At 45.2% G+C, this 27,684-nt stretch overlaps 1 protein-coding gene across 2 annotated transcripts in view; it reads right to left on the bottom strand.

Moving 5' to 3' along the window:
* The window catches only part of LOC140189217 (interferon gamma receptor 1-like), an 88,274-nt gene that overhangs the window by 13,094 nt on the left and 47,496 nt on the right, over window positions 1-27,684 (bottom strand). Inside the window, exons 1-3 of one of the 2 annotated variants that reach the window (XM_072245915.1) lie at window positions 25,243-25,556; window positions 4,353-4,482; window positions 4,073-4,254 (exon numbers count right to left, since the gene is read on the bottom strand). In XM_072245915.1, coding sequence (XP_072102016.1) covers window positions 4,073-4,254; window positions 4,353-4,482; window positions 25,243-25,255 — 325 coding nt within the window. In that variant the 5' untranslated portion in view covers window positions 25,256-25,556. Of the gene's footprint in view, window positions 1-4,072; window positions 4,255-4,352; window positions 4,483-25,242; window positions 25,557-27,684 lie in introns of those variants that run through there. The other variant, XM_072245910.1, reaches the window with a different exon arrangement.

Here is a 27,684-nt window from a genome sequence, read left to right as displayed (position 1 = left end):
ATATATTTAATGGGATGGCCTCTACTGTTTCCTTGGGCAGAAAATTCCACGGATTCACTACTCTCTGGTAAGAGCAGTTTCTCCTCATCTCCATAAGACCAAAAGACAGGAGCAGTGGCCATTCAGCCCATTGAGTTTTCTCTGCTATTCCATCATGGCTGAGCTCCATCATAAATCTACTCCACCAAACTTCATCTATTTATTTATCTATCTATCTACCTATTAATCTATTTATTTGTTTATTTATTTATCTACCTACCTATATATCTATTTATCTATCCATCTATCTATTTATGTATTTATTTATTTATTTAACATTTGGAGATACAGTGTGGAATAGGCCCTTCTGGCCCTTCAAGCTGCTCTACCAGCAACTCACCGGTCCAAATCTAGCCTAATCACAGGACAATTGCGATGATCAATTAACCTACTACCTGGTACATCTTTGGAATGTAGGAGGAACCCAGGGCACCCAGAGGAAACTCACACTTTGCACGGGGAGGACGTACAAACTCCTTACAGAGGACGCCGGGACTGAACTTTGAATTCCAGCACCCTGAGCTGTAATAGGATCACACTACCTGCTACATTACAGTGACGCCCACTCTTGAGCCCATGTGCCCGGGCACTAGTCTCTCTGGTGATATAAAAGGTCATTCCCTGTGTGTTAAAATAATAATGTGTTTTGTCCCTTCTCATACTAAAATTTACTGGTTGATCTTTTTTGGAGAAGATCAAAAGTCTCTAATAAGGCATAATGATAGTGAGCGAAGTAGATTTACTTTACAAAATTATATCTCCTTCACCCGCCAGTGAAGAGGCATCTGCGCTACATGGAAGCGATCTCCGCTGCGCCGTAGAGAACAAGCAGCAGCTGTGAAAGGAGAGGCTGAACAACCGACAGGCCCAACCACTCACCACAGCCACCAATAACTCTTGTCCACACTGCACCAGAATATGTGGATCTCGGATCGGCCTCAGCATCAGGGCTTCCCAACCTGGGGCCCATGAACCCCTTGGTTAATGGTAAGGCTCCATGGCATAAAAAAGATTGGAAACCTTTGCTCTACAGTCACTTGAAGAGCCACCAATATACAGCCCCTTTGGAGAACATCTTCCTCAACTCAAGTGGTTGCACTATTATAATAATTTAGAAATCCAGGTGAAGCTCATCTGCTCTGATTTGTATCACGAGTGCAAATGTACGGATGAGAAAAACACTCTCAGTTAAATACAAATAATGACTCAGATAAAAACCTTTCCTTCCCAACTGTGCTTTAGAATAAATAAAAAATTGCAGCCATCCACACAGAATATACAGTTGGTCTGACTTCTTTTGGTTTCATATTTATTTATCTGTTCATCTGTCAAAAGTTCAGTCAGAGTTTTGTTTTCGTAGAACAATTAAACTAATTCAACTTAATCTTTTCACATGCTTCAATGATACAGTCAGTTCTTATGTTGATAACATGGGTTGTTAAGGTGCGGACAGGCCCAATAAGGAATTGCATGACAAACGTGCCTGGAGTCTGAGTGGAACTGAGAGTTTCAATATTAGACACTCGACTATTTAGCAGTTTTGAAATTCATCAAACACTCAATCGCAGTTGGAATGGAGCAGCAAAGAGAATTTGTTGTTAGCTCCTTGTGCTTTCCTCGAATTTGTATGAAAACAAGACAGAGGAATTAATCCTGAAGGGTTTGTCCGCTTGTTGGTGCAGGCTTTTTCAGCCTCTTTATTCTAAGTCTCCAAATCCACTTACAACTGTTCCATGACCCTCCTTCAACCCCACAAGTAACCAAAAGAACAGTTATTCCCCTTGCACCTCTTGAACAGAGAGGATAACTTCACTCACCCCATCACTGAACTGTTCCCAATGGATTCACTTTCAAGGACTCTTCATTTCACTTTCTCGGTATTTATTGCTTAATTATTATTATTTTTATTTCTTTGTATTCACCATGAATTTGTGAACTTTCTGTGAGTTCACAATGCCGGCTGCCCCCCAACACATCAGGAAACAGGAGTAAACATTTTAGACCTGTTCCAATTGAAGGAGAGACTCATAGCAAAACCTCAGTTCACGTGCACGGATACTGTCTGTAACATGGAACTCTTGGTTTTTCCCACAGACCCTGAGAGAGCTTTAATCGTGGCTTTGAACTTCTTCTCTAGCAGAATACAATCTGCAACTCAACTACTGTACTCTACACTAGGACCATTTCTCTGCCCAAATTCTCAACTGATCTGTTTATCCTTTGACAATCTTCCTCACTATTCATAATTCCACCAACATCCATGTTGTCTAATCAGACCACTCACATTTTCATCCAAATCATTCATATTTTTTTCAAATATTACAAAAGTTCTCGAGAAGCACCACTGGTCACAGACATCCCGTCAGAATAACACCCCTCTCCCACTATCCTGGGTTTTGATGGTTTGTGGCCAGGTTTGCAGATGATATGAAGAAAGATGGAGGGGCAGGTTGTGTTGAGGAAGTAGGGAGTCTGCAGAAGGACTCAGACAGATTGGGAGAATGGGCAAAGAAGTGGCAAGTGTAGGGGAAGTGTATGGCCATGCACTTTGGTAGAAGGAATAAAGGGGTAACTATTTTTATTTCATTTTTGAAATCTTTTTATTGATATATAACCTTCTACAGCTATAAAATACAAAAGTTCAACAAATTAGTATATAATCAATAAAGCTGAAGAAAAAACTTGTATATGCTAATGAAAAAATTTTTATATAAGAAAAAGAAGGAAAAAGGAGAACCCCAACTAACTAAAAAAAACAATTAGGAACCAACTCCTGGAGCAATACGTCTTACAATCATCTATATATATATATAAAAAAGAGAAAAAAAACAACCGCCAACTCACATTTACATAACATAAAATTGGAAGGAAACCATATAAATTAATTCAAATTAAATGATAATGTTTGGCAAAAGAGCCCCACCTTCTCTCAAAATCGAATCGGGGATCAAAAGTTCTACTTCTAATTTTTTCCAAACTAAGACATAACATTACTTGGGAAAACCACTGGGTAACTATTTTTAAATCTGGAGAAAATTCAAAACTCAGAGGTATAAAGGGACTTGGGAGTCCTTGTGCAGGATTCCTTAAAGGTTAACTTGCAGGTTGAGTCAGTGGTAAGGAAGCCAAATGCAATGTTAGCATTCATTTTGAGAGGACTAAAATATACAGGTAAGGATGTAATGCTAGGCTTTATAAGGCATTGGTCAGACGGAACTTGGAGTATTGTGAGCAGTTTTGGTCTCCTTATCTAAGAAAATATGTGTTGCCATTGGACAGGGTCCAGAGGAGGTTCATGAGAATTGTTCTGGGGATGAAAGGTTTCACATATCAGGGGCATTTGATGGCTCTAGGTCTGTACTATTGGAGTTGAGAAGAATGAGGGGAGATCTCATTGAAACTTATAGGATATTGAAAGGCCTAGTTGGAGTGAATGTGGAGAGGATGTTTCCTATGGTGGGTGAGTCTAGGACCTGAGGGCATAGCCTCAGAATAGAGGGACATCCATTTATTACAGGGTGATGAAAAATTTATTTAGCCAGGGGGTGGTGAATCTGTGGAATTCTTTGCCACAGACAGCTGTGGAGGCCAAGTCATTGAATATATTTAAAACAAAGTTTGTTAGGTTCTTGATTAGTCAGGGTGTCAAAGGTTATGGGAAGAAAGTTGGATAATGGGGTTGAAAGGGATAATAAATCAGCCATGATGGAATGGCAGAGTAAATTTGATGGGCTGAATGGCCTAATTTAGCTCCTATGTCTTCTGGTCTGTGGGACTTATGTTCTTCTGCAACTGAGAATTTTGGATCCGATTTTCTAACTCTCTGTGAATCCCATGTGACATAGTCTTCCAGATCACTCTGCCATGAGGAACCTTGTTGAATGCTTTACTAAAGTTGAGAGGGAAAGGCTGGTGTAGGAAGCATCTTTACGATCAGCACAGACACAGTGGACCAGAAGTTGTATTTCTGGGCTACACGACTACTTATGAAAGTCACTCTTCCAAGTTCTGTTTAACAACAATATCAACATACCATTGTCCTTAAAAGAAAATCTGTGAGTCAAAGCAAATTGTGATTCTTGAAACTGTGTAATGGCCTTGACTTTAGCGTAATACCAGCTAGTTGCACTGAGGTTCACGCTGAAGGCTTTGGTGACATCACAGAAACGTGATGAGATATTTGAGCAAGGTGAGAATACCGCCCACTGGGCAGTTCTGTAAAGACACAAATAATTGTTATTCTTGTTGGCCTTGTCAAATTACAGCCTGTCTGAAACAAATAGAGCAAGTTAATAACACTGAACAATACATACTGGTAATTCATGGCTTCAACAGTAAAGCTTGTTGTAACAGGCGTTTGGTCAACATAATCCCATGTTAAAATGGTCTTAAAGTTGTAAGATGATAAAGAGAGGTTTACCGGAGGAGGAAGCCCTTGGTAACCTGCAAAATAAATAGCATTCAAGAGTAAGAAAGATGAATGAATTTAGATTCCTGCATGTTATTTTATTTAGAGATACACCACAACAAACCCTTCCGGCCCAATGAACCTGCGCCACCCAATTACACCCATGTGATCAATTAACCACTAACCTGTACGTCTTTGGACTGTGGGAGGAAACCAGAGCACCGGGAGGAAACCCACGCAGTCACGGGGAGAACGTGCAAACTCCTTACAGACAGAGGCGGGAACTGAACCCGCGTCACTGCTGCTACAATATTGTGCCATCATATACAAGACGAGTAAGCACACTTTACTGACCACAATTCATTTTCATGTTTTTATCTACCATACTTCCCAACAAAGGACTAATTATAACTAAATCATGGATTCCTGTCAAAGTAATTAACCAGTCACTGTGTTTTTTTTAAACATAGACAGTACATAGAAGTTAAATTGCTATTGAGCACAAAGAAAAAGAATGTTGGAATGTCAAAGTTCAAGGGTCTTAAGATTAATAAGGTCATCTGTCATTCTTTGGAACTTTAGTAAACACACCTAACCTGCTCAGCCTCTCTCCAAATGTCATCACCTCAACCAGGTGAACTTGCTTTTTATTGCATCCAGTACAAATACATTGTTTGCTAAATAGAGAGAGAGCAGAACTGCGTGCATGTATATTCTACATAGAAACATAGAAAATAGGTGCAGGAGTAGGCCATTCGGCCCTTCGAGCCTGCACCGCCATTTATTATGATCATGGCTGATCATCCAACTCAGAACCCCGCCCCAGTCTTCCCTCCATATCCCCTGACCCCCGTAGCCACAAGGCCCATATCTAACTCCCTCTTAAATATAGCCAATGAACTGGCCTCAACTGTTTCCCGTGGCAGAGAATTCCACAGATTCACCACTCTCTGTGTGAAGAAGTTTTTCCTAATCTCGGTCCTAAAAGGCTTCCCCTTTATCCTCACACTGTGACCCCTTGTTCTGGACTTCCCTAACATCGGGAACAATCTTCCTGCATCTAGCCTGTCCAATCCCTTTAGGATTTTATACGTTTCAATCAGATCCCCCCTCAATCTTCTAAATTCCAACGAGTACAAGCCCAGTTCATCCAGTCTTTCTTCATATGAAAGTCCTGCCATCCCAGGAATCAATCTGGTGAACCTTCTTTGTACTCCCTCTATGGCAAGGATGTCTTTCCTCAGATTAGGGGACCAAAACTGCACACAATACTCCAGGTGTGGTCTCACCAAGGCCTTGTACAACTGCAGTAGTACCTCCCTGCTCCTGTACTCGAATCCTCTCGCTATAAATGCCAGCATACCATTCGCCTTTTTCACCGCCTGCTGTACCTGCATGCCCACTTTCAATGACTGGTGTATAATGACACCCAGGTCTCGTTGCAGCTTCCCTTTTCCTAATCGGCCACCATTCAGATAATAATCTGTTTTCCTGTTTTTGCCACCAAAGTGGATAACTTCACATTTATCCACATTAAATTCTGTGTGTGATCTCAGCAGCACTCAGCAACACTGTGCTTCACTCCTCCGTCACTTTAATTTAATATCGCTTTTCCACTTTTCTGTATTTCCTTTTGCTCAGGCACATTCATAGATTTCACCTAAGTATTTTGGGCCTTTATCTCTCTTTGATAACGTACATCTTGCTCACTGCTTGTTTCTGCCTCGGCTTCTTCTCCCAACACCCACCCTACCCCAATGCCTCTGTTGAGACCTCAGGTCTCTCAATGAGGCAGGGGTCTGCTGGTCCTGGGTCTACCTTTCCTCCTTGGAGTTAAACACAGCTTTGCCTCAAGAGGGAACAGAACATGCTGCTGGGAATGATGGGCTGTAGATTCTAGAGTAACTTCTACTGCAATACCCTTCATTACTGAGAGCCGGGACACCCTCGGGGGGCTTTTCCACCACTCTGGCACCTACAGTACCTGTGTTCAGGTCACCGGGCTTGAAAGAGTTCTGAGCACTAATAACTACATAACTACATACTGCTAACCCCATCAACAATCAACGGTCGGAAATAATCAGGTCCATTATCACCCACAGATCTGGCGAAATTTGTTGTTGCATGGTGGCAGCACAGGCAATACATAATGTTAAAAATGACTTATGGTAGTAATGAGAATAGGGCATGCCCTTGACGGCAGGGGCCCTTCGAAGTTCCAAGTTCCAAGTAAATTTATTATCAAAATACATATACATCACCATAATAATACACGGAGATTCATTTTCTTGCAGGCGTTCACAGTAGAAAAAAGAACTGCAATCGAATCAGTGAATAACTCCACAAAAACAAAGGCTGACTAACAACGAATGTGCAAAAGACAAATTGTGCAAACGCAGAAAATGGTATATAAATAATAAGTAAACAATACTGACAACACGAGTTGCAGAGATCTTGAAAGTGGGTCCACTGGTTGTGGAATCAGTTCGGAGCTGAGGTGAGTGAAGTTATCGCCAGCACTCTGAAGGCTGAGGGGTAATAACTGTTCCTGAACCTCGTGGTGAGGGACATAAGGCTCCTGATGGCAGCAACGAGAAGAAAGCATGGTCCAGATCGTGGGGATCTGTGATGGTGGACGCTGCTCTCTTGTGGCAGCGCTCCTTGTAAATGTAGTCGAAACCCACTGGTTTCCTTGGCTGCATAAGTCTAGGGGAGACACTCTTCAGTCCCGCCAAACAGTTCTCCCGCCCCAAACTCCTGTTTGTGTGGATGCTGTGTAATTCGCTACCCTGCTACCAATTAGTGCCACGAGATAACAGACAGCACACTGCATACGATTAAAGGAATTATATTTATGAATCTTAACTACAGGGTTAGTAAAGAAAAACAAAATGAAAAGAGCCCATTTTAATTAAGCAGTCAAATGTGTACAAGTCGGAGCTCAAAGTTCCGCCATATTCATGATCCTCGATCGATTTCGCCCCTGGCTCCACTGAATCACGGTCCCATTCCAGGTCGAATGCTACGACCGGTTCTATCCAGCGTTTTCTCTCTTCACCTCCCGCCAAACGAAAGCCCCAAGCCCAACCTTAGTGTCCCTCACCAGAGAACCCTCCGCTCAGCTCTGCCATCCTAATTGGACGGCACACATTTCTCCTCATCTCTTATCTTCAACAATAACCCAAACAAGCTGAAAACAGAACAGACTGCTCTTACAGAACTGCTAAAGGAAATGCATACAGCATAACAGTAAACATTTGAACCACGGCATTACATAATCAATTGACTGATCTATAATTTGTCAAAGCAAATCCTGTGACTGCAAATTCCCCACTGACAGGACATCACACTGATTAATGTTGAGAAAATAACTTGCAGCACTTTCTGGGTTTTTTTTGGGGTACATTTTTCTGGACCAACGTTCCGGAAATTCAGGTCATAAACACATCACAAAGATGCATTCTCATTTGTTATTGACCTTGCTATGTGAGTCTTCCCGGAGCATAGCCTGGGATATTTCCCGTCACTGCTGAAGGGAAGAACAGGAAGAGAATTGTTGCTCTATTTTTGTAACAACAGTTAAAAAGCATCTGTTTTTGTATGCATTGTGTATTGGCAGCTGCATATTCCAGCCAGAGACTTAAACGGTGTGGAAATAGGGCCTTCAGCCCAGTGAGTCTTCACTGACCAACAACCACCCATTTACTAATCTGATTCTTTTTATCCTCCCTACATTCTCATCAACTCTGCCCTCAATCTACCACTTGCCTACTCACCAGCAGCACGTTAGGCTGCTTAATCTACCTATCAACCCGCTTGCTGTGGGGATTATGGAGGAATCTGGAATGCCCATGTCAACAAGGAAAACGTGCAATCTCCACACAGACAGAATCCGACCTTTGTTTGCATGTGTGATGAAGGTAGACTGAGTGAGCTTGACTTCCTCGCCGGGAGACCACAGACTGTGCATATTGCAAATAGCATCTCTTCCTCACTGACGATCAACACTGGAGCATCTCAAGGATGTGTGCTTAGTCCACTGCTCTACTCTCTCTACATCCACAATAGTGTGGCTAGGCATAGCTCAAACAACATCTAAAAATTTGTAAATGACACAACTATTGATGGCAAAAATTCCGACAGTGATGAGGAGGTACGTAGGAGTGAGGTAGATCAGTGACTATGTTTTGTTAGGAACTTGAGAAGAATTGGTATGTTACTTAAGACACTCTCTAATTTAGACAGATGTACCATGGAGAGCACTTTAACTGTCTGGTATGGAGGGGCCACTGCACAGGACTGGAAAAAGGTGCAGAAAGTTGTAAACTCAGCCAGCTCCATGGCGGACAATAGCCTACCCAGCATCCAGGACACCTTCAAAAGGCAATGTCTCAAAAAGGCAGCATCCATCATTAAGAACCCCATCACCCTGGACATGCCCTCTTCTCATTGCTACCATCAAGCAGGAGGTACAGGAGCCTGAAGACACACACTCAATGTTTTAGGAACTGGTTCTTCATCTCCGCCATCAGGTTTCTAAATGGACAATGAACCCATGAACACCACCTCTGTATTTTTTCCTCTCTTTTTACACTACTTATTTAATTTAATTCTTATTACTTTTTTATACTTTTTATTGTAACTTATAGTTTTTATTATTACATATTGCAATGTACTGCTGCCGCAAAAACAACAAATTGCACAACTTGTGCCAGTGATATTAGACCTGATTCTGATTATTTCTGTTACTGCCACCTTCCTGTCAGCCTGAGCCAGTCTGGCCATTCTCCTCTGACCCCTCCCATTATCAAGGCATTATCGCCCAGAGAACTGCTGTTCACTGGGTAAATTTTGTTTTGTGCACATCATCTAGAGACTAATATGCTCCAAAATCCCAGGAGAGCAGCAGTTTCTGAGATACTCAAACCACTCCGTCCAGCAACATGAATATTGCTGCCTATCCACTCAGTCGTGGATGTAGAGAGAGTAGAGCGGTGGGTTAAACCCACACATCTTTGAGATGCACCAGCGTTGATTATCAGTGAGGTGAAGATGTTATTTCCGATCCGCACAGTCTCTCGGTGAGGAGGTCAAGGATCCAGTTGCAGAGGGTGGTACAGAGGCCCAGGTTTTGGAGTTTGCTGATTAGAACTGAGGTTATGATTATATTGAACACTGAGCTGTAGTCAATAAACAGCAGCCTGATGTAAGCTTTGCTATTATCCAGGTGATCCACAGCCGAGTGGAGAGCCAGTGAGATTGTATCTGCTGTAGACCTATTGTGGCGATAGGCAGACTGCAGGTCCAGGTCCAGGTCCAGGTCCTTGTTTAGGCTGCAGTTGATTCTGGCCATGACCAACCTCTCCAAGCATCTCATTGCAGCAGACGTGAGTGCAATTGGGTGACAGCCATTGAGGCAGCTCCCCCTGCTCTCGACCATAAGACATAGGAGCAGATTTATGCCATTCAGCCCATCGAGTCTATTCTGCTGTTTCTTCATGGCTGATCCTGGATCCCTTTCAACCTCATACACCTTCCCTCTCACCATATCCCTTGATGCCCCGACCAGTCAGGAATCTATCACAGACATCCCACCCTGCAAAAACTCATTTCAGGGAGGTAGCACCATCAATTTGCAGGAGACTCCCGGGAGAGGTGGGATGTCTGCAATAGAGTAGCTCCTTAGCAGCTAGCCAGCTAGTTTAAATAACGTTAGCCATGCTAATGAATGAATGACACCTGTTAAACTCACCTCAACATGTCTCTTACAGTCTTAACCCACCATGGGCAATAGAAAAGTCACTGTTGCAAACAGTGCAGCAAACAACACTGTCATTATTTTGACCCCTATTAGGCAGGGGTACACTTTAGTGCAGTCTGGGGTGATGTACGTTTTATACTTTTTTGGAACACTCTGCCATGGCACGCTCTCGCTCTCACTCGCGCTCTCTCTCCCTCTCTCTCTCTCTCTCTCTCGTGGTTGCTCGCGCGCTCTCAAGTGCTCTCGCTTGCTTTCTCTCTCTCACTCGCTCTCTCTCCCTCTCTCGCTTGCTCTCTCTCGCTTTTCTCTTGCTCGCTCTCAAAAAAATTGATTTCTGTGATATTGTATATAATTTGCGGGCATCAGGGAGCCACTATTAACATGCAGGAGACTCCTGGAAGTTCCGGGAGAGGTGGGATGTCTGCTATCAACTTCCACTTTAAGAAGATCCATGGACTAGGCCTCAATTGCAGTCTGTGGCAGAGCATTCCACAGGTTCACCATTCTTTGGCTAAAAAAAATCCTCCTTACTTCTGTTCTAAAAAATCACCCCTCAATTTTTAGGCTGTGCCCTTCAGTTCTGGATACCCTCACCAGAGGAAATATCCTCTCCACATCCACCTTATCTAGTCCTTTCAACATTCGGTAAGTTCCTATGAGATCCCCACGCATTCTTCTAAATTTCAGTGAGCACAGGCCCAAAGCTGCCAAATGCTCCTCAAATGTTAACCCCTTCATTCTCAGAATCATCCTTCTGAACCTGTTCCGGACTCTCTCCAATGACAATACATCCTTTCTAAGGGGCACAAAACAGTTGACAATACTCCAAGTGCGGCCTGACTGGTGTCTTATAAATCTTCAGCATTATCTCATCACAAACAAGAGAAAATCTGCAGATGCTGGAAATCCGAGCAACACACACAAACTGCTGGAGGAGCTCAACAGGCCAGACAGCATCTCTCCATTCCTAGATGCTGCCTGTCCTGCTGAGTTCTCCAGCATTTTGTGTGTGTTGTTCAGCATTATCTCCTTGCTTTTATATTCTATTCCCCTTGAATAAATGCCAACAGTGCATTTGCCTTCTTTACCATGGACTCAACCTGTAAATTAACCTTCTGGGAGCCTTGCACGAGGACTCCAAAGTTGCTTTGCACCTCTGATGCTTGAATTTTCTCCCCATTTAGATAACAGTCTGTACAATAGTTTCTTTTACCAAAATGCACTATCATAAATTTCCCTACATTGTGTTTCATCTGCCACTTTTTGCCCAGTATTCCAATTTGTCTAAGTCCTGCTGCTATTGCATTGCTTCCTCAGCACTACCTATCCCTGCACCTGTCTTCATATCATCCACAGACTTTGCCACAAAGCCATCAATTCCACTATCTAAATCATTGATAGACAATGTGAAAAGTAGCGGTCCCAATACTGCACCCTGTGGAACACCACCAATCACTGGCAGCCAATCAGAAAAGGCTGTCTTTATTCCCACTTGCGGACTCCTGCCTGTCAACCATTCCTCTATCCATGCCAGTACATGTACTGTAATACCATAGGATTTTATCTTGTTAAGCAGCCTCATGTGAGGCACCTTATCAAATGCCTTCTGAAAATCTAAGTAAGTGACACCCACTGCCTCTCCTTTGTCCACTCTGCTTGTTACTCCTTCAAAGAATTCCAACAGATTTGTCCAGCAAGATTTCCCTTTACAGAAACCATGTTGATTTTGGCTTATTTTATCATTAGTCTTCAAGTACCCGAAACCTCATCCTTAATAATGGACTTCTTGGGCACAGGTAAGAATCAATGGGAAAGAATCTCAGCAGTGAGAGATTGAAAATGCCCTTGAACACCTCCACTGGTTGGTTGACATGGGATTCCAAACCTTACCAGATACACATTCAGGGCCTGACGCCTTGCAAGGGTTCACCCTCTTGAAAAGAGTTCTGACGTCGGCCTCTGAGACGGGGTCACAGGGTCACCTGACGCTGTCAGGATTTGGAGAGACTTAGATTTATTCTCCCTTCCAAAGTGTGCGTAAAAGGCATTGAGGTCATCTGGGAGAGAAGCATCCCTGCCATTCATGATGTTAGGTTTCACTTTGTAAACCCTGCCAGAGCTGGTGTGTATCAATTTCATCTCTAACCTCAAATGGAATTGCTTTCTTGCCCTTCTGTAGGTCATACCTGTACTTCCTGTATAGATCTGGAACAATGCCACAGATCTAGCCCTCAGCAGACTTTGAATCTCCTGGCTCATCCATGGATTTGATTTGGCTATGTCTGGTATCTTCTCGAAGGCACACACTCATCCGCACAGGTCTCGATGAAATTGGTGACAACTGTGACACATTCATTCAGACGTGAAGATGAATCCCTGAATATTGATCAGTCCACCGACTCAAAGCAGTCATGTACGCTCCTTGTCCATACCTTCTCTGTCCCAGTCACTGGTGCTGCAGTCTTTCGTCTCTGCCGATAGATGGGGTGCAGGAGCATACCCAGGTGATCAGCCTTTCCAAAGGGTGGGCATGGTTTGGCACGCTAAGTGTTCTTGGTGGTGGCATAACTGGTTAAGTGTGTTGACTCTAGTTCCACAGGTGATATGCTGGTGATAGTTATTCAGAGACTTCTTTCAGCTGGCCAGGTTGAAGTCCCCCACAACGATAGGGAAGGCATCAAGGTGCGCTGTTTCACGACTGCTACTCACAGTGCTCAGCTCCTCCATTGCCTATCTGAAGTTGGCCTGTGGTGGAATGTACACAGCTACCAGGCTGATGGCGGAAAATTTCCTCGTCAGATAAAATGGACGACATTTGACCGCTAGATGTTCCAGGCTGGGTGAGCAGGACTAAGGCACAACCACCACATCTGTGCACCACGATGACTGAACCATGAAGCATATTCCACCTCCTCTTCCTTTAAAAGACTGAGCTACCCTGGGTTTGTGGAGAATGGCGAAGCCTCCGGGCTGCAGAGCTCTGTCTAAAATGGAAGGAAAACCATGTTTCCATGAAGCAAAGAACACAGCAGTGTCTGAAGTTCCCCTGGTACAGCTATTTTGCTCTGGAAAAATTTATTTTCCAGAGACTGTACATTTGCCAGCAGGATAGTGAGGTGTGGGGGTAGGGTCTAAGTCTTTTGTCTTTCAATTGTACCTGCAGACCAGCACGCCTTTCCCACTTCTGTTTTCCTAATGGAGAACTGCAGTCAGAAACCAAGTCCGCAGTCCAGGATCCGTCGATTTTGTGTATCAATAGAATTTTTAAACACCTTAAAATTATATTACTTGCTGAAGTACCAATCAGCAGTTTCAGGGATACTCAAACCACCCCAACCGGCACCAACAATCATTCCATGGTCAAAGTCACTTAGATCAAATTTCTTCCCATTCTGATGTTCGGTCTGAACCACAACTGAACCTCTTGACCATGTCTGCATGCTTTTATGCATTGAGTTGCTGCCACATGATTGGCTGATGAGGCATTTGCATTAACGAGCTGGTGCGCCGGTGTACCTAATAAAGTGGCCACTGAGTGTAGATTCTCCTGTACTGTTGTGGTTCTTGTTGTGTAGCAGTTGCGAATGTTTTTACCGCGAGCCATGATGCCGTGGCTAACACTTGTTTCCAGTCGCCGCTCTGTGGTTTGAAGTGGTGATGTAAAGGAAGCTGACACAGAATGAGAGTGACGTGATTACGGAAGGCGGAACTTGATACTGTGGCCATACACCATTGAAATGCTGAGTGTCACCAGCTCAAAACTGTTTTATTGTGATAAACACAAAACAGACCAGGTACCCTGACCCGGAAACTGAACCCCACCCATCTCATGCAGACCAGGGAGGTGACCATCACACACCCCAGTTACAGTTAAGGTCACCCACAAATAACTGTATAGCCCAAGCTGAAATGTAACAATCATGAACTGCAGCTTCCCACCATAATCCCACAAAAGCATTTTAACACAAGAACAATGAACAGTAATGATCATTAGAAATGCAGGGGTGGGCTGTGAAAAATGCCCCCCCAGAGTGTCACACTGCCCCCACCCGAGGGGTCAGCCATCCCTGGCAACCGCAAAGTCCAAAAAGTCCCGGTGGGCGTTGACACTGCCGCCTGTTGTGTGAGGCAAGAGGCAGGGCACACGGAGTGTCACTCCCTTCCTTCAGCCTTGCCAGGTCAGTGGTGGCCAAAAGCTGACACGGTGCCAGCCGGTCCCAGTGCAGCATGGCTGCCTTCTGTCGCTTAGCAACTGCACCCGATATACCATATCAGAAATGCGGTCGAGCACCTCTCCCGGCCCCTTCCAGTGGCTTCCAAGCCTGGAGGATAGTCCCTTCCTCCGGGAGGAGAAGTAGGCCCATACTGGGGGCCCCCACCATGTACTGCTGCTTTGGCACCCCAGACTGGCAGCCAGGCCGCTTCTGGGACGTGCAAATGTCACAAACAGCTCCACATCCTGCCTGCACCCAGGTCAGTAAAAGCGTTGGCGCAGCCTGCCCAACGTCTTTGCAGCTCCGAGATGGCCGGCCCCCACCAATTACAGCACCGTGACGCGGACCCCCGGGGGACCACCAGCTGCAAGAGGTGCCTGTCACCATCGGACAACTACCACCGCCTGAACAGCAACCCGCCGTGGACCTCCAATGTTCCCCACTGAGAGTGTTGTGCTTTGGTCTCTGGGTCCAGGCTGGAGATATCTGCCCACTCCAGCCGTCGTCCCACAGTCACCCGGGCAAACACGGGATCGCTCACCTGTTCGCTGTGCAGCTGCTGGTCCATGGTGGAGACATCGTCGCTGGCTCTCACCTGAAACACTTGTCACCGTCGCTTGCTCGTGGTTCGGCTGTGTTGTGTTGGGCCACTGCCAGGAGCGCCACGCCGCTGCGGGCTGCTGTGAAACTGGTGGTGGTTGCTGCTTCCTGGAGCTGCCCTGCTGGAGATGCTATGTGTGGGGTGATGCTGGAACGCCTTGGGGGGCTAAAATTGCTTCTGTCCTCTCTGCATTGTCCAGTGATGATGGTCACGTCAGGTGAACTTGCTGCCAAAGGCGCTCCAGTGTCAGCTCCTTTACAAAGGCGTGGAGGACAAGCTGTTCCTAGGCCGCGGGAGGGAACTCGGGATAGCCGTGCCGAGCACAGTGGCGGAGATCTGCTGCGTGCCCCCAGCTTTTCACCCATATGGCGCTGTCTGCTGCACAGTTCTTCCCTCACCGCTTCTGCCCATGGCCTCTGCTCAAAACGCTGCTCCAGCGCCACTACAAGAACCCTGAGGTCACGCCGCTCCGCCAGCGTTAGGTCGAGGAGGGCCCACAGGGCATCTCCTTCCAGTGCCAGGGCAAGCTGTGCAGCCGTCTTGGTGGGGCTCCAGCCGTTGTGCCATGTGGCAAGTTTGACCTGCGCCAGGCAAGGCTCCAGGCGGCTCGTGCCGTTGTATCTGGGAAGCTTCATGGTAGGCCTCAAGGCACAGATCATTGACTCCCTTTGAACTTCCCCTTGCTCAGGTGGCGTCTGCCACGGTGTCCTTCCTCCCACGACTAAAGCATCTTGGGTTCCCCGGTGCGGGTTGCAACGGAGGCCAGCGAAACGCTCCGCTCCGTCCCCTGGGTTGGGGAGCCTGGGTACATCCGACCCATCGGGGCTCCCTAGGAAGGCACAATGCTATTTGTTAACATATTTTAGTGTTTGAAAAATTTGTTCTTTCTTCACACATTCAGTGTTCATTGGTCTTGGTTGTGTAGGGACTTTTTGATGGTTCTATTTTGTTTCTTTGCTTTGTGGCTGTTTGCAAGATGAATCACAAGGTTGTATATAGTATACATTGATAATAAAACTTTTAAACTTTGCATCAAGAAATTTTGTTTTATTTCACACTGATGAATAATTTGTTCTGTGATTGTGATTAGTTATGTGGGTGGATATTGCTGAAACAAGCGTGTATCATCCCAGAAACGTGGTCATTTCAGATTTCCCTTCCTTTAGTACAGATTTGCATGGTTTTGTCTAAAGTGCTTTGAGACAAAAAAAAACACAGCTATTTCATGGAAAGTAGTTTTCAATGAGTTGGATGAACATCAGGATGTTATTACAAAGTAAACTAGGTTCAAACAAGAACAAGCACAAGAGATTCTGAAGATGTTGGAAATCTGGAGTAACACACACAAAATGCTGGAGGAACTCTGAAGGTCAGGCAGCATATGTGGAGAGGAATAAAGAGACATTTCAGGCCAAGACCCTTCACCTGGACAGGAAAAGAAGAGGGAAGACCCAGAAGGCGAAGGGGGATGGCTGGAAGTTGATTGGGTGAAGCCAGGTGGGTGGGAAAGGTCAAGGGCTGGAGAGGAAGGATTCTGATAGGAGAGGAGAATGGACCACAGAAGAAATGGAAGAGGGAGGGACACCATGGGGAGGTGATTGGCAGCTGGGAAGAGGTAAGAGGCCAGAGTGGGGAATAGAAGAGGGGAGGGGAAGGGAAATTTTTTTTACTGGATGGAAAAATGAATATTCATGCCATCAGGTTGGAGGCCCCCCAGGCAGAATACAAGGTGTTGCTCCTCCACCCTGAGGGTGGCCTCATTGTGGCACAAGAGGCCATGGACCGACATATCAGAAACGAGAATGGGTATTGGAATAAAAATGTTTGGCCACCAAGACAGAGCAAAAGTGCTTGATGAAGTGGTCCCCCAATTTACGATGCATTTCATAATGCAGAAAGGGTCACAATGAGAGCACCAGAAACAATAGACGACCCCAGCAGATTTGCAGGTGAAGTGTTGCCTCACCTGGGAGGACTGTTTGGTGCCCCGAATGGAGGTGAGAGAGGAGATGTATGGGCAGGTATGGCATTTTGGGCTGCTTGCAGGGATAAGTGCCAGGAGGGAGATTGGTGGGGAGGGATGAATGGACAAGGGAATCATGAAGGGAACCATCCCAGTGGAAAGCTGAGGTTGGGGGGAGGTAAAGATATAGTTAGTGGTAGGATCCCTTTGGAGATGGTGGAAATTGTGGAGGTTGCTGTGTTGAACGCGGAGGCTCATAGGGTGGTAGGTGAGGACAAGAGGAACTCCAGCCCCGTTAAGGCAGCAGGAAGCAGGGGTGAGCACGAATACTCGGGAAATGGAGGAGATGCGGGTGAGGACAGCATCAATAGCGGAGGAAGGGAAACCCCGTTCTTTGAAGAAGGAGAACATCTCTGATGTCCTGGAAAGGAAAGCCTCATCCTGGGAATAGATGCGGCAGAGGTGAAGGAACTGAGAAGAGGGAATAGCATTTTTACAGGAGACAGGGTAGGAAGAGACACAATCAAGAAACAATTTTTTTTAACAAGTATTACTTTATTCATAATATTTTCAAATACACATCATATTTAAATGCCATAATTTTCAAGGACAAGTCATGCAATTCCATTTACCTTAAGTCAGCCTGATATCAGTTTACCTTGGCAGACAGTCTGAACTTTCATTAAACAGTGTGAAAGATTACTACACTAATTTTAGCCCTCGGCATGCAATCCCAAGGCCTTAAACTGTGATGTTTCCCAGAAAGCTTTTGGGCTTGGCAAGGTGAGCGAGTTCTTCGTAGCTTGTTTTTGGATCATGGAATGTGCTATCTCTGTGTTAGGCAGCTGTTCCAGGCCATCTCTGCAAATGTGCCTTCCAGAATTAGATTAATAACGGTGTCCCTCCAAGCTGAGCTGCTGTTAGTATCATTGTTCATTGGCAATAATCACTAGCTGTGCCCAGGTAAGGGAGGAACATTATCACCATTAGTCAAACGGCCAGCCTCGAGGGTAGCAGTGATAGGCTGCGATACTCATCTACAGCCACAGTCATAGAGCATTACAGCACCGAAACAGGGCCTCCAGCCCTTCTAGTCCATACCACCCTGATCTTCTGCCTAGTCCCATCTACCTGCACCTGGTCCATATTCCCCTCATCCATGTGCTGCACCTACCCAAGCTTCTCTTAAATGTCACAATTGAACCCGCATCCACCACTTCTGCTGGCAGCTCGTTCCTCACTTGCACCACCCTCTGAGGGAAGCAGTTCCTCTTTAGGTTCCCCTTAACTATTCACCTTTCACCCTTAACCCTTGACCTCTAGTTCTAGTCTCATCCAACTTCAGTGGGAAAAAGCCTGCTTGTTTTTACCCTGTCTATACCCCTCATAATTTTGTATATCTCTATCAAATCTCACTTCATTCTCCTATACTCCAGGGAATAAAGTCCGAATCTATTCAATCTTTCCCTATAACTCAGGTCCTCAAGTCCCGACAACATCCTTGTAAATTTTCTCTGCACTCTTTCAATCTTATTGACATATTTCCTGTATGTAGGTGACCAGGACTGCACACAACTGAACACTAAACACCTTTCCAATTGATCTTTAGTTGTTTAGCCTGTTCTTGCTTAGTTCTCTTAGTTGGTTTTGACTATTGTCAATTCTAGTTTTGCTCATTGTAATGTAACATCTTATTTAAACTAGTATCTTCAGTTTTTATGGAGATTTTTTTACAGGCATCTGTTAAGTCTCATGAGACCATGCATGGATTTGTGCCTTGGAAGGTTTCCAGGGCGCGGGCCTGGGCAAGGTTGCATGGAAGACCGGCAGTTGCCCATGCTGCAAGTCTCCCCTCTCCACGCCACCGATGTTATCCAAGGGAAGGGCATTCAGACCCATACAGTTTGGCAGCGGTGTCGTCGCAGAGCAATGTGTGGTTAAATGCCTTGCTCAAGGACACAACACGCTGCATCAGTCAAGGCTCGAACCAGCGACCTTCAGATGACTAGACCAACACCTTAACCACTTGGCCACGCGCCAACACTGATAATGGAGATAGACTTGTGGCTATCTACAGTATATATGGACAGGTTGGTAGGTTAGGTGGTCTTTGCAACTTGTCCTGTGATTAGGTCGGGTTTACTGGGCGGCTTGGCTAAAAGTGCCAGAAGGGCCTATTCATCCCTGTATCTCCGTAAATAAATAATAGAATTTTCTTCTGTAACCTTTGACAGAACAACTCTCTGCTGTTTTTACATTTGAGTAACACACACAAAATGCTGGAGGAAACCAGCCCATCAGGCAGCATCTATGGAGAGGAATAAACAGTTGATATTTTGGGCTGAGACCCTTCATCAGGGCTGCCTGGATTTATATTCAGCCCTACTGGCTGGTCATTTATCGATACCTGTTCTTGAGATCTGTTTCCTGCCTTTTCCATTGTACAGGTGCAAAGCAAGTCTAGCCCTGCTTTGTGTGAATTGACTTCAGAGTTATGTAGACCTTTTGTCTGCAAAAAAATTATTCAGATTCACTCTGAATCTGATTCGGGTGATGCTCTTTTCTTCTTCTTAGGAAGCAGGTACAGGAGCCTCAAGGCCCACACCACCAGGCTCAGGAACAGTTATTACCCTTCAACCAGCAGGCTGCTGAACCAGCGTGGATAACTTCACTCACCTCAACACTGAACTGATTCCACAGTACTCACTTTCCAGGGCTCTACAACTCATGTTCTCAGAGTTACTTATTTACCTTTTTTTCAGTATTTTCACAGTTTGTCTTCTTTTACACATTGATTGTTTGTCAGTATTTATGTATTTATGTGTAGTTTTTCATTGATTCTATTTTATTTCTTTGTTCTATTGTGAATGCCTGCAAGAAAATGAATCTCAGAGTAGTATACGGTGACGTACACATGTATGTAGAACAAAGAATTATAAATTTACTTTGAACTTTGAATAAATCTGAATATCCCCTCTGCAAAGTTTTGTTCTGTCAAAGGTTACGGAAGAAAATTCTGTTAGTTTTGTTCTGGTAGGCTGCTTTGTTTTCAGATTAATATCCTGTCATTTAGCCATTGCTTTCTCTGACACACAGTATATAATGTTCTCAAAGTAGCAGATTGTGTGGAATGGCTGCCATTGCATCTGTAGCAAGAGCTCACGCCATCTGCTCCTAATGATATGGACTGCGTTTTGGGAGCCATTGTTTTGTTGTGGGCTTCTAATTCTGCGTTGAGTACATTTATGGCTTATGATGGCCAAAACTCCTTGGCATCGTTCACATCCATAATCATCATAACTCCTCAGTGGACGGTCTCAAGCCCGGCTGAGAAAGGATGAAGGGTAGGCATGAAGCTAGCAAGCCCAGTGCTTCAGAAAGATAACATAAGCTCCAAAGACCTAATCTTGGGGAGGAAGGTCCTTCACCTAAAAGATTTGTGATGCCATGTGGTGAAAGTGGAAGACACAGCCCCAGACAGAGGACTCTGCTGTCTTCTTCCATTTCTCACTCCGGCCTCTTACCTCCCCAGGCTATCACTACCCCCTGATGATCCTCCTTCTTCCCTTTCTCCCATGGTCCACTCTCCTCTCCTATCAGATTCCTGCTTCTCTAGCCTTCCCCACACATGTATGCTTCCTCTAGCCTTTCCTACACATGTAGGCTTCACCTATAACCTTCTTCCTCTCCTTCCTCTCCCCTAACCTTCTTCTTCTGTCATCTTCCCTCCTCCTTTCCGGTCCAGAAGAAGGCTCCCGGCCTGAAACATCAGCTGTTAGTTCATTTTCATAGAAGATGCCCCATCTGCTGGGTTCCTCCAGCATTTTGCGTGTGTTCCAATGGTTTCTTTTGCTCTTTGGTTCCTCATGCTGAATTGTTGCATACAGTCAAAGAAGAGGTCAGGTTTAATCTACTGCAGAATTGAGTGTTAATGCATTTGGGCGTGTGAGGCGTGCAGGGCCTGTAACTGATCAGTATTGTGCATCATGTTAACCCCAACATCGTGTTCCTGATTCTAAAGGGAACTTTCCCACCTGAGAACTCTGCTGATGCAAATAACATCCATATCTTCTGTTGAGGTGGCTGCAGGGGAAGTTCAGCAGGGAAGGAAGTGAATTCAGTTGCCCACAGATAACAACGGCAAGCTGCTGGTTAATGCTGTTAACCCTACGTCATGTATCTCTGGTTGATTGCATCTTGTTATCTTTCAGCCAAAGTGCAGCAGCCACAATCTCTGAGAATCAGAATCAGGTTTACTATTTTTACAGGCATACGTTAGTCTCGTGAGACCATGGACTTGCACCTTGGAAGGTTTCCAGGGCGCAGGCCTGGGCAAGGTTGTATGGAAGACCGGCAGTTGCCCATGCTGCAAGTCTCGCCTCTCCACGCCACCAATGTTGTCCAAGGGAAGGGCATCAGGACCTATACAGCTTGGCAGCGGTGTCGTCGCACAGCAATGTGTGGTTAAGTGCCTTGCTCAAGGACACAACACACTGCCTCAGCCAAGGCTCGAACTAGCGACCTTCAGATCACCAGACGAACGCCTTAACCACTTGGGCACGCGCCAACACAGGTTTACTATTAATGGCATACATACAGTAGCCACTTTATTAGGTACACTCGTACACCTGCCCATCAATGCAAGTACCTAGTCAGCCAATCATGCAGCAGCAACTCAATGCGTAAGAGCAGGCAGGTGTGATCATGAGGTTCAGTTGTTGTTCAGACGACAAATTAGAATGGGAAATAAATGCAATTGAAATGACTTTGATCACAGAATGATCGTTGGTACCAGGCAGGGAGGTATGAGAATCTTACTTTTCTGGCAAAATGGCGGCATGCTCAGATGCAGCAGACACTCTGGGTCCAACCAAAGGTGTAATTGTGCGTCCTTTAAGTCTTTTCTATGATTGCAAGACACTGCTGGTTTACATAATTTTAAACTACTTATTATTTTATTTGCTGAATAATTACATTCAGTGGCCATTTTATTAGGTACATCTGTACACCTGCTCATTAATGCAAGTATCTATCATAGAAACACAGAAAACATGCAGCACAATACAAGCTCTTCGGCCCACAAAGCTGTGCAGAACATGTCCTTACCTTACAACTACCTCGGCTTTACTCATAGCCCTCTATTTTTCTAAGCTCCATGTAGCTATCCAGGAATCTCTTAAAAGACCCTATGGTATCCGCCTCCACCACTGCCACTGGCAGCCCATTCCATGCACTCACCACTCTCTGTGTAAAAAAATTACCCCTGACATCTCCTCTGTACTTACTTCTAATCACCTTAAAACTATTTCAGGGCTAGCCATTTCAGCCCTGGGGAAAAGCCTCTGACTATCCACATGAGCAAATGCCTCTCATTATCTTCTACACCTCTATCAGGTCACCTCACATCCTCCGTCGCTCCAAGGAGAAAAGGCCGAGTTCACTCAACCTATTCTCATAAGGCATGCTCCCCAATCCAGGCAACGTTCTTGTAAATCTCCTCTGCACCTTTTCTATGGTTTCCTCATCCTTCCTGCAGTGAGGCGACCAAAATTGAGCACAGTACTCCAAGTGGGGTCTGACCAGTGTCCTATATAGCTGCAACATTACCACTCGGCTCTTAAACGCAATCCCACGATTGATGAAGGCCAATGCACTGTATGCCTTCTTAACCACAGAGTCAACCTGTGTAGCAGCTTTGAGCGTCCTATGGACTCCGACCCGAAGATCCCTCTAATCCTCCACACTGCCAAGAGTCTTACCATTAATGCTATATTCTGCCATCATATTTGACCTACCAACATGAACCACCTCACACTTATTTGGATTGAGCTCCATCTGCCACTTCTTAGCCCAGTTTTGCACCCTATCAGTGTCCCGCTGTAACTTCTGACAGCCCTCCACACTATCCACAACACCCCCAACCTTTGTGTCATCAGCAAATTTACTAACCCATCCATCCACTTCCTCATCCAGGTCATTTATAAAATCACAAAGAGTAGGGGTCCCAGAACAGATCCCTAAGGCACACCACTGGTCACTGGCCTCCATGCAGAATATGACCCATCTACAACCACTCTTTGCCTTCTGTGAGCAAGCCATTTCTGGATCCACAAAGCAATGTCCCCTTGGATCCCATGCCTCGTTACTTTCTCAATAAGCCTTGCATGGGGTACCTTATCAAATGTCTTGCTAAAATCCATATACACTACATCTATCATCCAATCATGTGGCAGAAACACAATGTATAGAAGCATATAGATATGGCCAAGAGGTTCTGTTGCTGTTCAGACTAAACGTCAGAAAGGGGAAGAAATGTGATCTAAGTGACTTTAACCATGGAATGGTTGTTGGTGCTGGACGGTGCAGTTTGAGTATCTCAGAAACTGCTGATCTCCTGGGATTTTCATGCACAACAGTCTCTAGAATTTACAGAGACCATTGCGAAACATGAAGAAACATCCTGTGAGCATCATTTCTGAAAATGCCTTGTTACTGAGAGGGGTCAGAAGAGAATGGGCAGACTGGTTCAAGTTGACAGGAAGATGACAGGTAACTCAAATAACCACACGTTACAACGACGATGTGCAGAAGGGCATCTTTGAACACACAGCACATTGAACCTCAAAGTAGAAATGCTAAGCACACATTCAGTGGCAACCTTACTAGGTACAGGCGGTACCTAATCAAGTGGCCACTACAAAGCACAAAGTTCAAAGTACATTTATAATCAAAATATGTATGCAACATATAAACCCTAAGATATGTCTTCCCACAGATAGACATGAAACAAAGGAACACCATGGAAACTATTTAAAGAAAACACCCAACGTGCAAAAAAAAAGAACAAATTACGCAAACGGCAAACAACAGGTGAAAAACACAGTACGCAAAACATCACACCGCAGAAGTCATTGAAACAGTCTCGGAATGTTCAGACAACAGGAATTCTGCAGATGCTGGAAATTCAAGCAACACACATCAAAGTTGCTGGTGAACACAGCAGGCTAGGCAGCATCTCTAGGAAGAGGTACAGTCGACGTTTCAGGCCGAGACCCTTCGTCAGGACTAACTGAAGAAAGAGTTAGTAAGAGATTTGAAAGTGGGAGGGGGAGGGATGGAGCCAAGAGCTGGACAGGTGATTGGCAAAGGGGATATGAGAGGATCATGGGACAGGAGGCCCAGGGAGAAAGACGGGGGGGGGGGGGGAACAGAGGATGGGCAAGGGGTATAGTCAGAGGGACAGAGGGAGAAAAAGGAGAGTGAGAGAAAGAATGTGTGTATAAAAATAAATAACGGATGGGGTACGAGGGGGAGGTGGGGCATTAGCGGAAGTTAGAGAAGTCAATGTTCATGCCGTCAGGTTGGAGGCTACCCAGACGGAATATAAGGTGTTGTTCCTCCAACCTGAGTGTGGCTTGCCCATCCTCTGTTCCCCACCCCCCCCCGCCCCGTCTTTCTCCCCGGACCTCCTGTCCCATGATCCTCTCATATCCCTTTTGCCAATCACCTGTCCAGCTCTTGGCTCCATCCCTCCCCCTCCTGTCTTCTCCTATCATTTTGGATCTCCCCCTCCCCCTCCCACTTTCAAATCTCTTACTAGCTTTTCCTTCAGTTAGTCCTGACAAAGGGTCTCGGCCTGAAACGTCGACTGTACCTCTTCCTAGAGATGCTGCCTGGCCTGCTGCGTTCACCAGCAACTTTGATATGTGTTGCTCGGAATGTTCAGCCTAGTTCAGTTCAGTTGAACTTAGCATTGACTGCAGGCTGCAGACCCAGCCTGCCCCGATCAAAATCGCACAAAATGGCAATAAAAGGAGTAACCAGAAACACATAACAACATGAACTACAGAGTCCAATCCACAATTTGTGTCAATTAAACCTTGCCCAACACCCAAGGCTCCAGCAACACACATAAAAGTTGCTGGTGAACGCAGCAGGCCAGGCAGCATCTCTAGGAAGAGGTGCAGTCGACGTTTCAGGCCGAGACCCTTCGTCAGGACCTGATGCTGCCTGGCCTGCTGCATTCACCAGCAATTTTTATGTGTGTTGCTTGAATTTCCAGCATCTGCAGAATTCCTGTTGTTTGCGTTTTTAAACCCAAGGCTCCAGCACCATTCTCCAGCTGCATCGAGCAGGAGGGAGAGAGAGAGAGAGAGAGAGACCGGTCAAATGCAGGCACCATTCTCCGGCAGCAGTAAGCTAGAGGGAGAGAGAGACTGATCAAACGAAGGACAACAGCGCTGAACACCCTCTCACCTTCTGCTCTCATCCTTGTTGATTTCAACCTTGCTCGGCACTTTAATCGGTGAGATCAGTGAGAAATGGAGTCGATCGCAGGCTTGCGCCTCGTCTCCTGGCTCCTTGGCTTCCAGGGCTGTCCACACCACTTGAAACCTCAGCAAACTCCCTTGCAGGCAGCAAAGTGTCAGATTGCTCAATCGGCCCAAAGTCACAGGTTCCAATAGTAGCAGAATCAAATTTGAAAGAAGTAAAAGGAGTAGATTTGTGAACTGTCTGCAGGACGACATCTTTGCATTGTTGCGCCATCTTCTTCAGATCACTAAGTATTGAGGCAGCAGGAAGTACAGTGCAATATATAAAAATTACTATAAGTTACAATAAGGAAATATAAAATTATAAATAAGTGGTACATCTGTGAGTTACATGCTGCCTGCGGTCTATTTAATACAGGGACTTAGTTTACAGATGCATGAACACTGAATATGGTTACTATGTTGAAACAGTACTGATAAGTGGGATTTACAGTACCTGATGTGGCTTAGTCAAAGGGCTGTGAGACAATGACTCTATCTCAACTTCACTTCAATTAGGGAGGAATTAGGAAATGGGTTTGGTAGACTGCAATGTGTTAAAATAACACAGCACTATAGTGCTTGTTCAAAGAAGATATGGAAAGTGCTGTGTTCAGTGGAGATAAAACAGTTGATAAAGCTGAAGCACATGTCCATAGTCATTAGGAATGTGTCGGCTATCTGGCTCTGAATAACACTGAATTTGAGGGGTTGTTCAAAGAAGATATGGAAAGTGGTAGATGTCAAGCATCGGAGCATGAAGAAAGCTCACCTCTGTCCCAGGATACTGACGGACTTTTACCGCTGTACCATTGAGAGCATACTCACCAACTGCATCTCAGTGTGGTATGGCAATTATCCCGTATCAGACCGCAAAGCACTCCAGTGTGTGGTGAAAACTGCCCAGCGGATTATCGGCACCCAATTGCCCACCATCGAGAACATCTACCATAAACGCTGCCTGGGCAGGGCGAAAAGCATTATCAGGGATGCATCTCACCCTAACCATGGACTTTTTACTCTCCTCCCATCTGGTAGGCACTACAGGAGCCTCCGCTCCCGCACCAGCAGGCACAGGAAGAGCTTCTTCCCTGAGGCTGTGACACTGCTGAACCTCACATCACAGCGCTAAGCAGTATTGCACCCGTATTGTACTGTCTCAGTATTTTTATATTTGTGTGCTGTAGCACTTTTTTATTCGCAGTTATTTTGTAAATAACACTATTCTTTGCATTTCTGATCAGATGCTAAATGCATTTCATTGGCTTTGTATCTGTACTCGGCACAATGACAATAAAGTTGAATCTAATCTAATCTAATCTAATATACATCGTCTTGTGATAAAGCTAGTGTTAAATAGGTGGGTTGCTGGAGGGTGTGACTCACTGGGCCGGAAGGGCCTGTTCCAAAACTGTATCTCTAAATAAAGCAAAAAAATAAAAAAATAAAATGAACACTATCTTGCTATTTGCTAGACTAACACATTAGTGACTTGGTATAGGTATTCGTAGGTCTCCTTAAACATCGATCCTACCTAATTTCTACTCACTGAACAAACCGATCTCTCTTTCGTTAGGTGTGGCAAAGTGGATGGCCTCACCTTTCACATGCACTCCACTTGACAATATGCCCTGAAGGCCTGTTTACATTGCTCTGGGGTCAACCCTTGTCAGCAGAATTCCGGCAAGTCCAAAAAAACCCAAAATAATAATAATAAATAAATAAGCAATAAATATTAAGAACATGAGACGAAGAGTTCTCGAAAGCAAATATATCTGCGGGGTGAGATGGCCTGTGGGACGGCTCCAACAGGAATCAAAATTATAAAAGCTGTGCCCACAGGACAGTGTGGGGATAGTTGGGGAGGGGGATAGATCTTGGTTAAAGAAGTAGGAATGATAGCAAAAGCAATGAATGGCCTTACTGAGGTGGGCCATTGTGGGTTAAAGCTGAGGCTTTGGCTACGAAATAATCACTTGGGGTCGGAGGGAACCACAGCAGAGAAAAAGGGTGAGATTTGAAGGAGTAATAGAGAAAGGAAGTTGCAAGATACGAGGCTTTGGTGTACAAGTTTGCAGTTCTTTCCAAGGCGAGTAGCAGACGTGAGTAACATCTGTCCATGTGACGCATCTGAAATGACTCCGTTTAGGAACACTGCTTCAGGCATGGCCTTGTTGACGTAAAGAAGCAGAATACAGGTGAACAGGTTTAACCAATTCATCATTCTTCAGGGAAATGACATGTTATGTTCCGTGGAAATGTGCTGCCCAGCCCATGATTTATTGTATGCACTACATATTTAGCTGCATTCCTGACTGCAACGTCTCACTGCAAACATTGCAATGAATCTGAAAGAGCTTTTACTTTATAAGGGGATTAGGTGGGT

This window comes from Mobula birostris, chromosome 2 (assembly GCF_030028105.1).
Source record: "Mobula birostris isolate sMobBir1 chromosome 2, sMobBir1.hap1, whole genome shotgun sequence".
NCBI classification, from domain to species: Eukaryota; Metazoa; Chordata; class Chondrichthyes; order Myliobatiformes; family Myliobatidae; genus Mobula; species Mobula birostris.
Note: the sequence above shows the minus strand (reverse complement) of the source record. Positions and strands in the feature narration are given on the sequence as shown.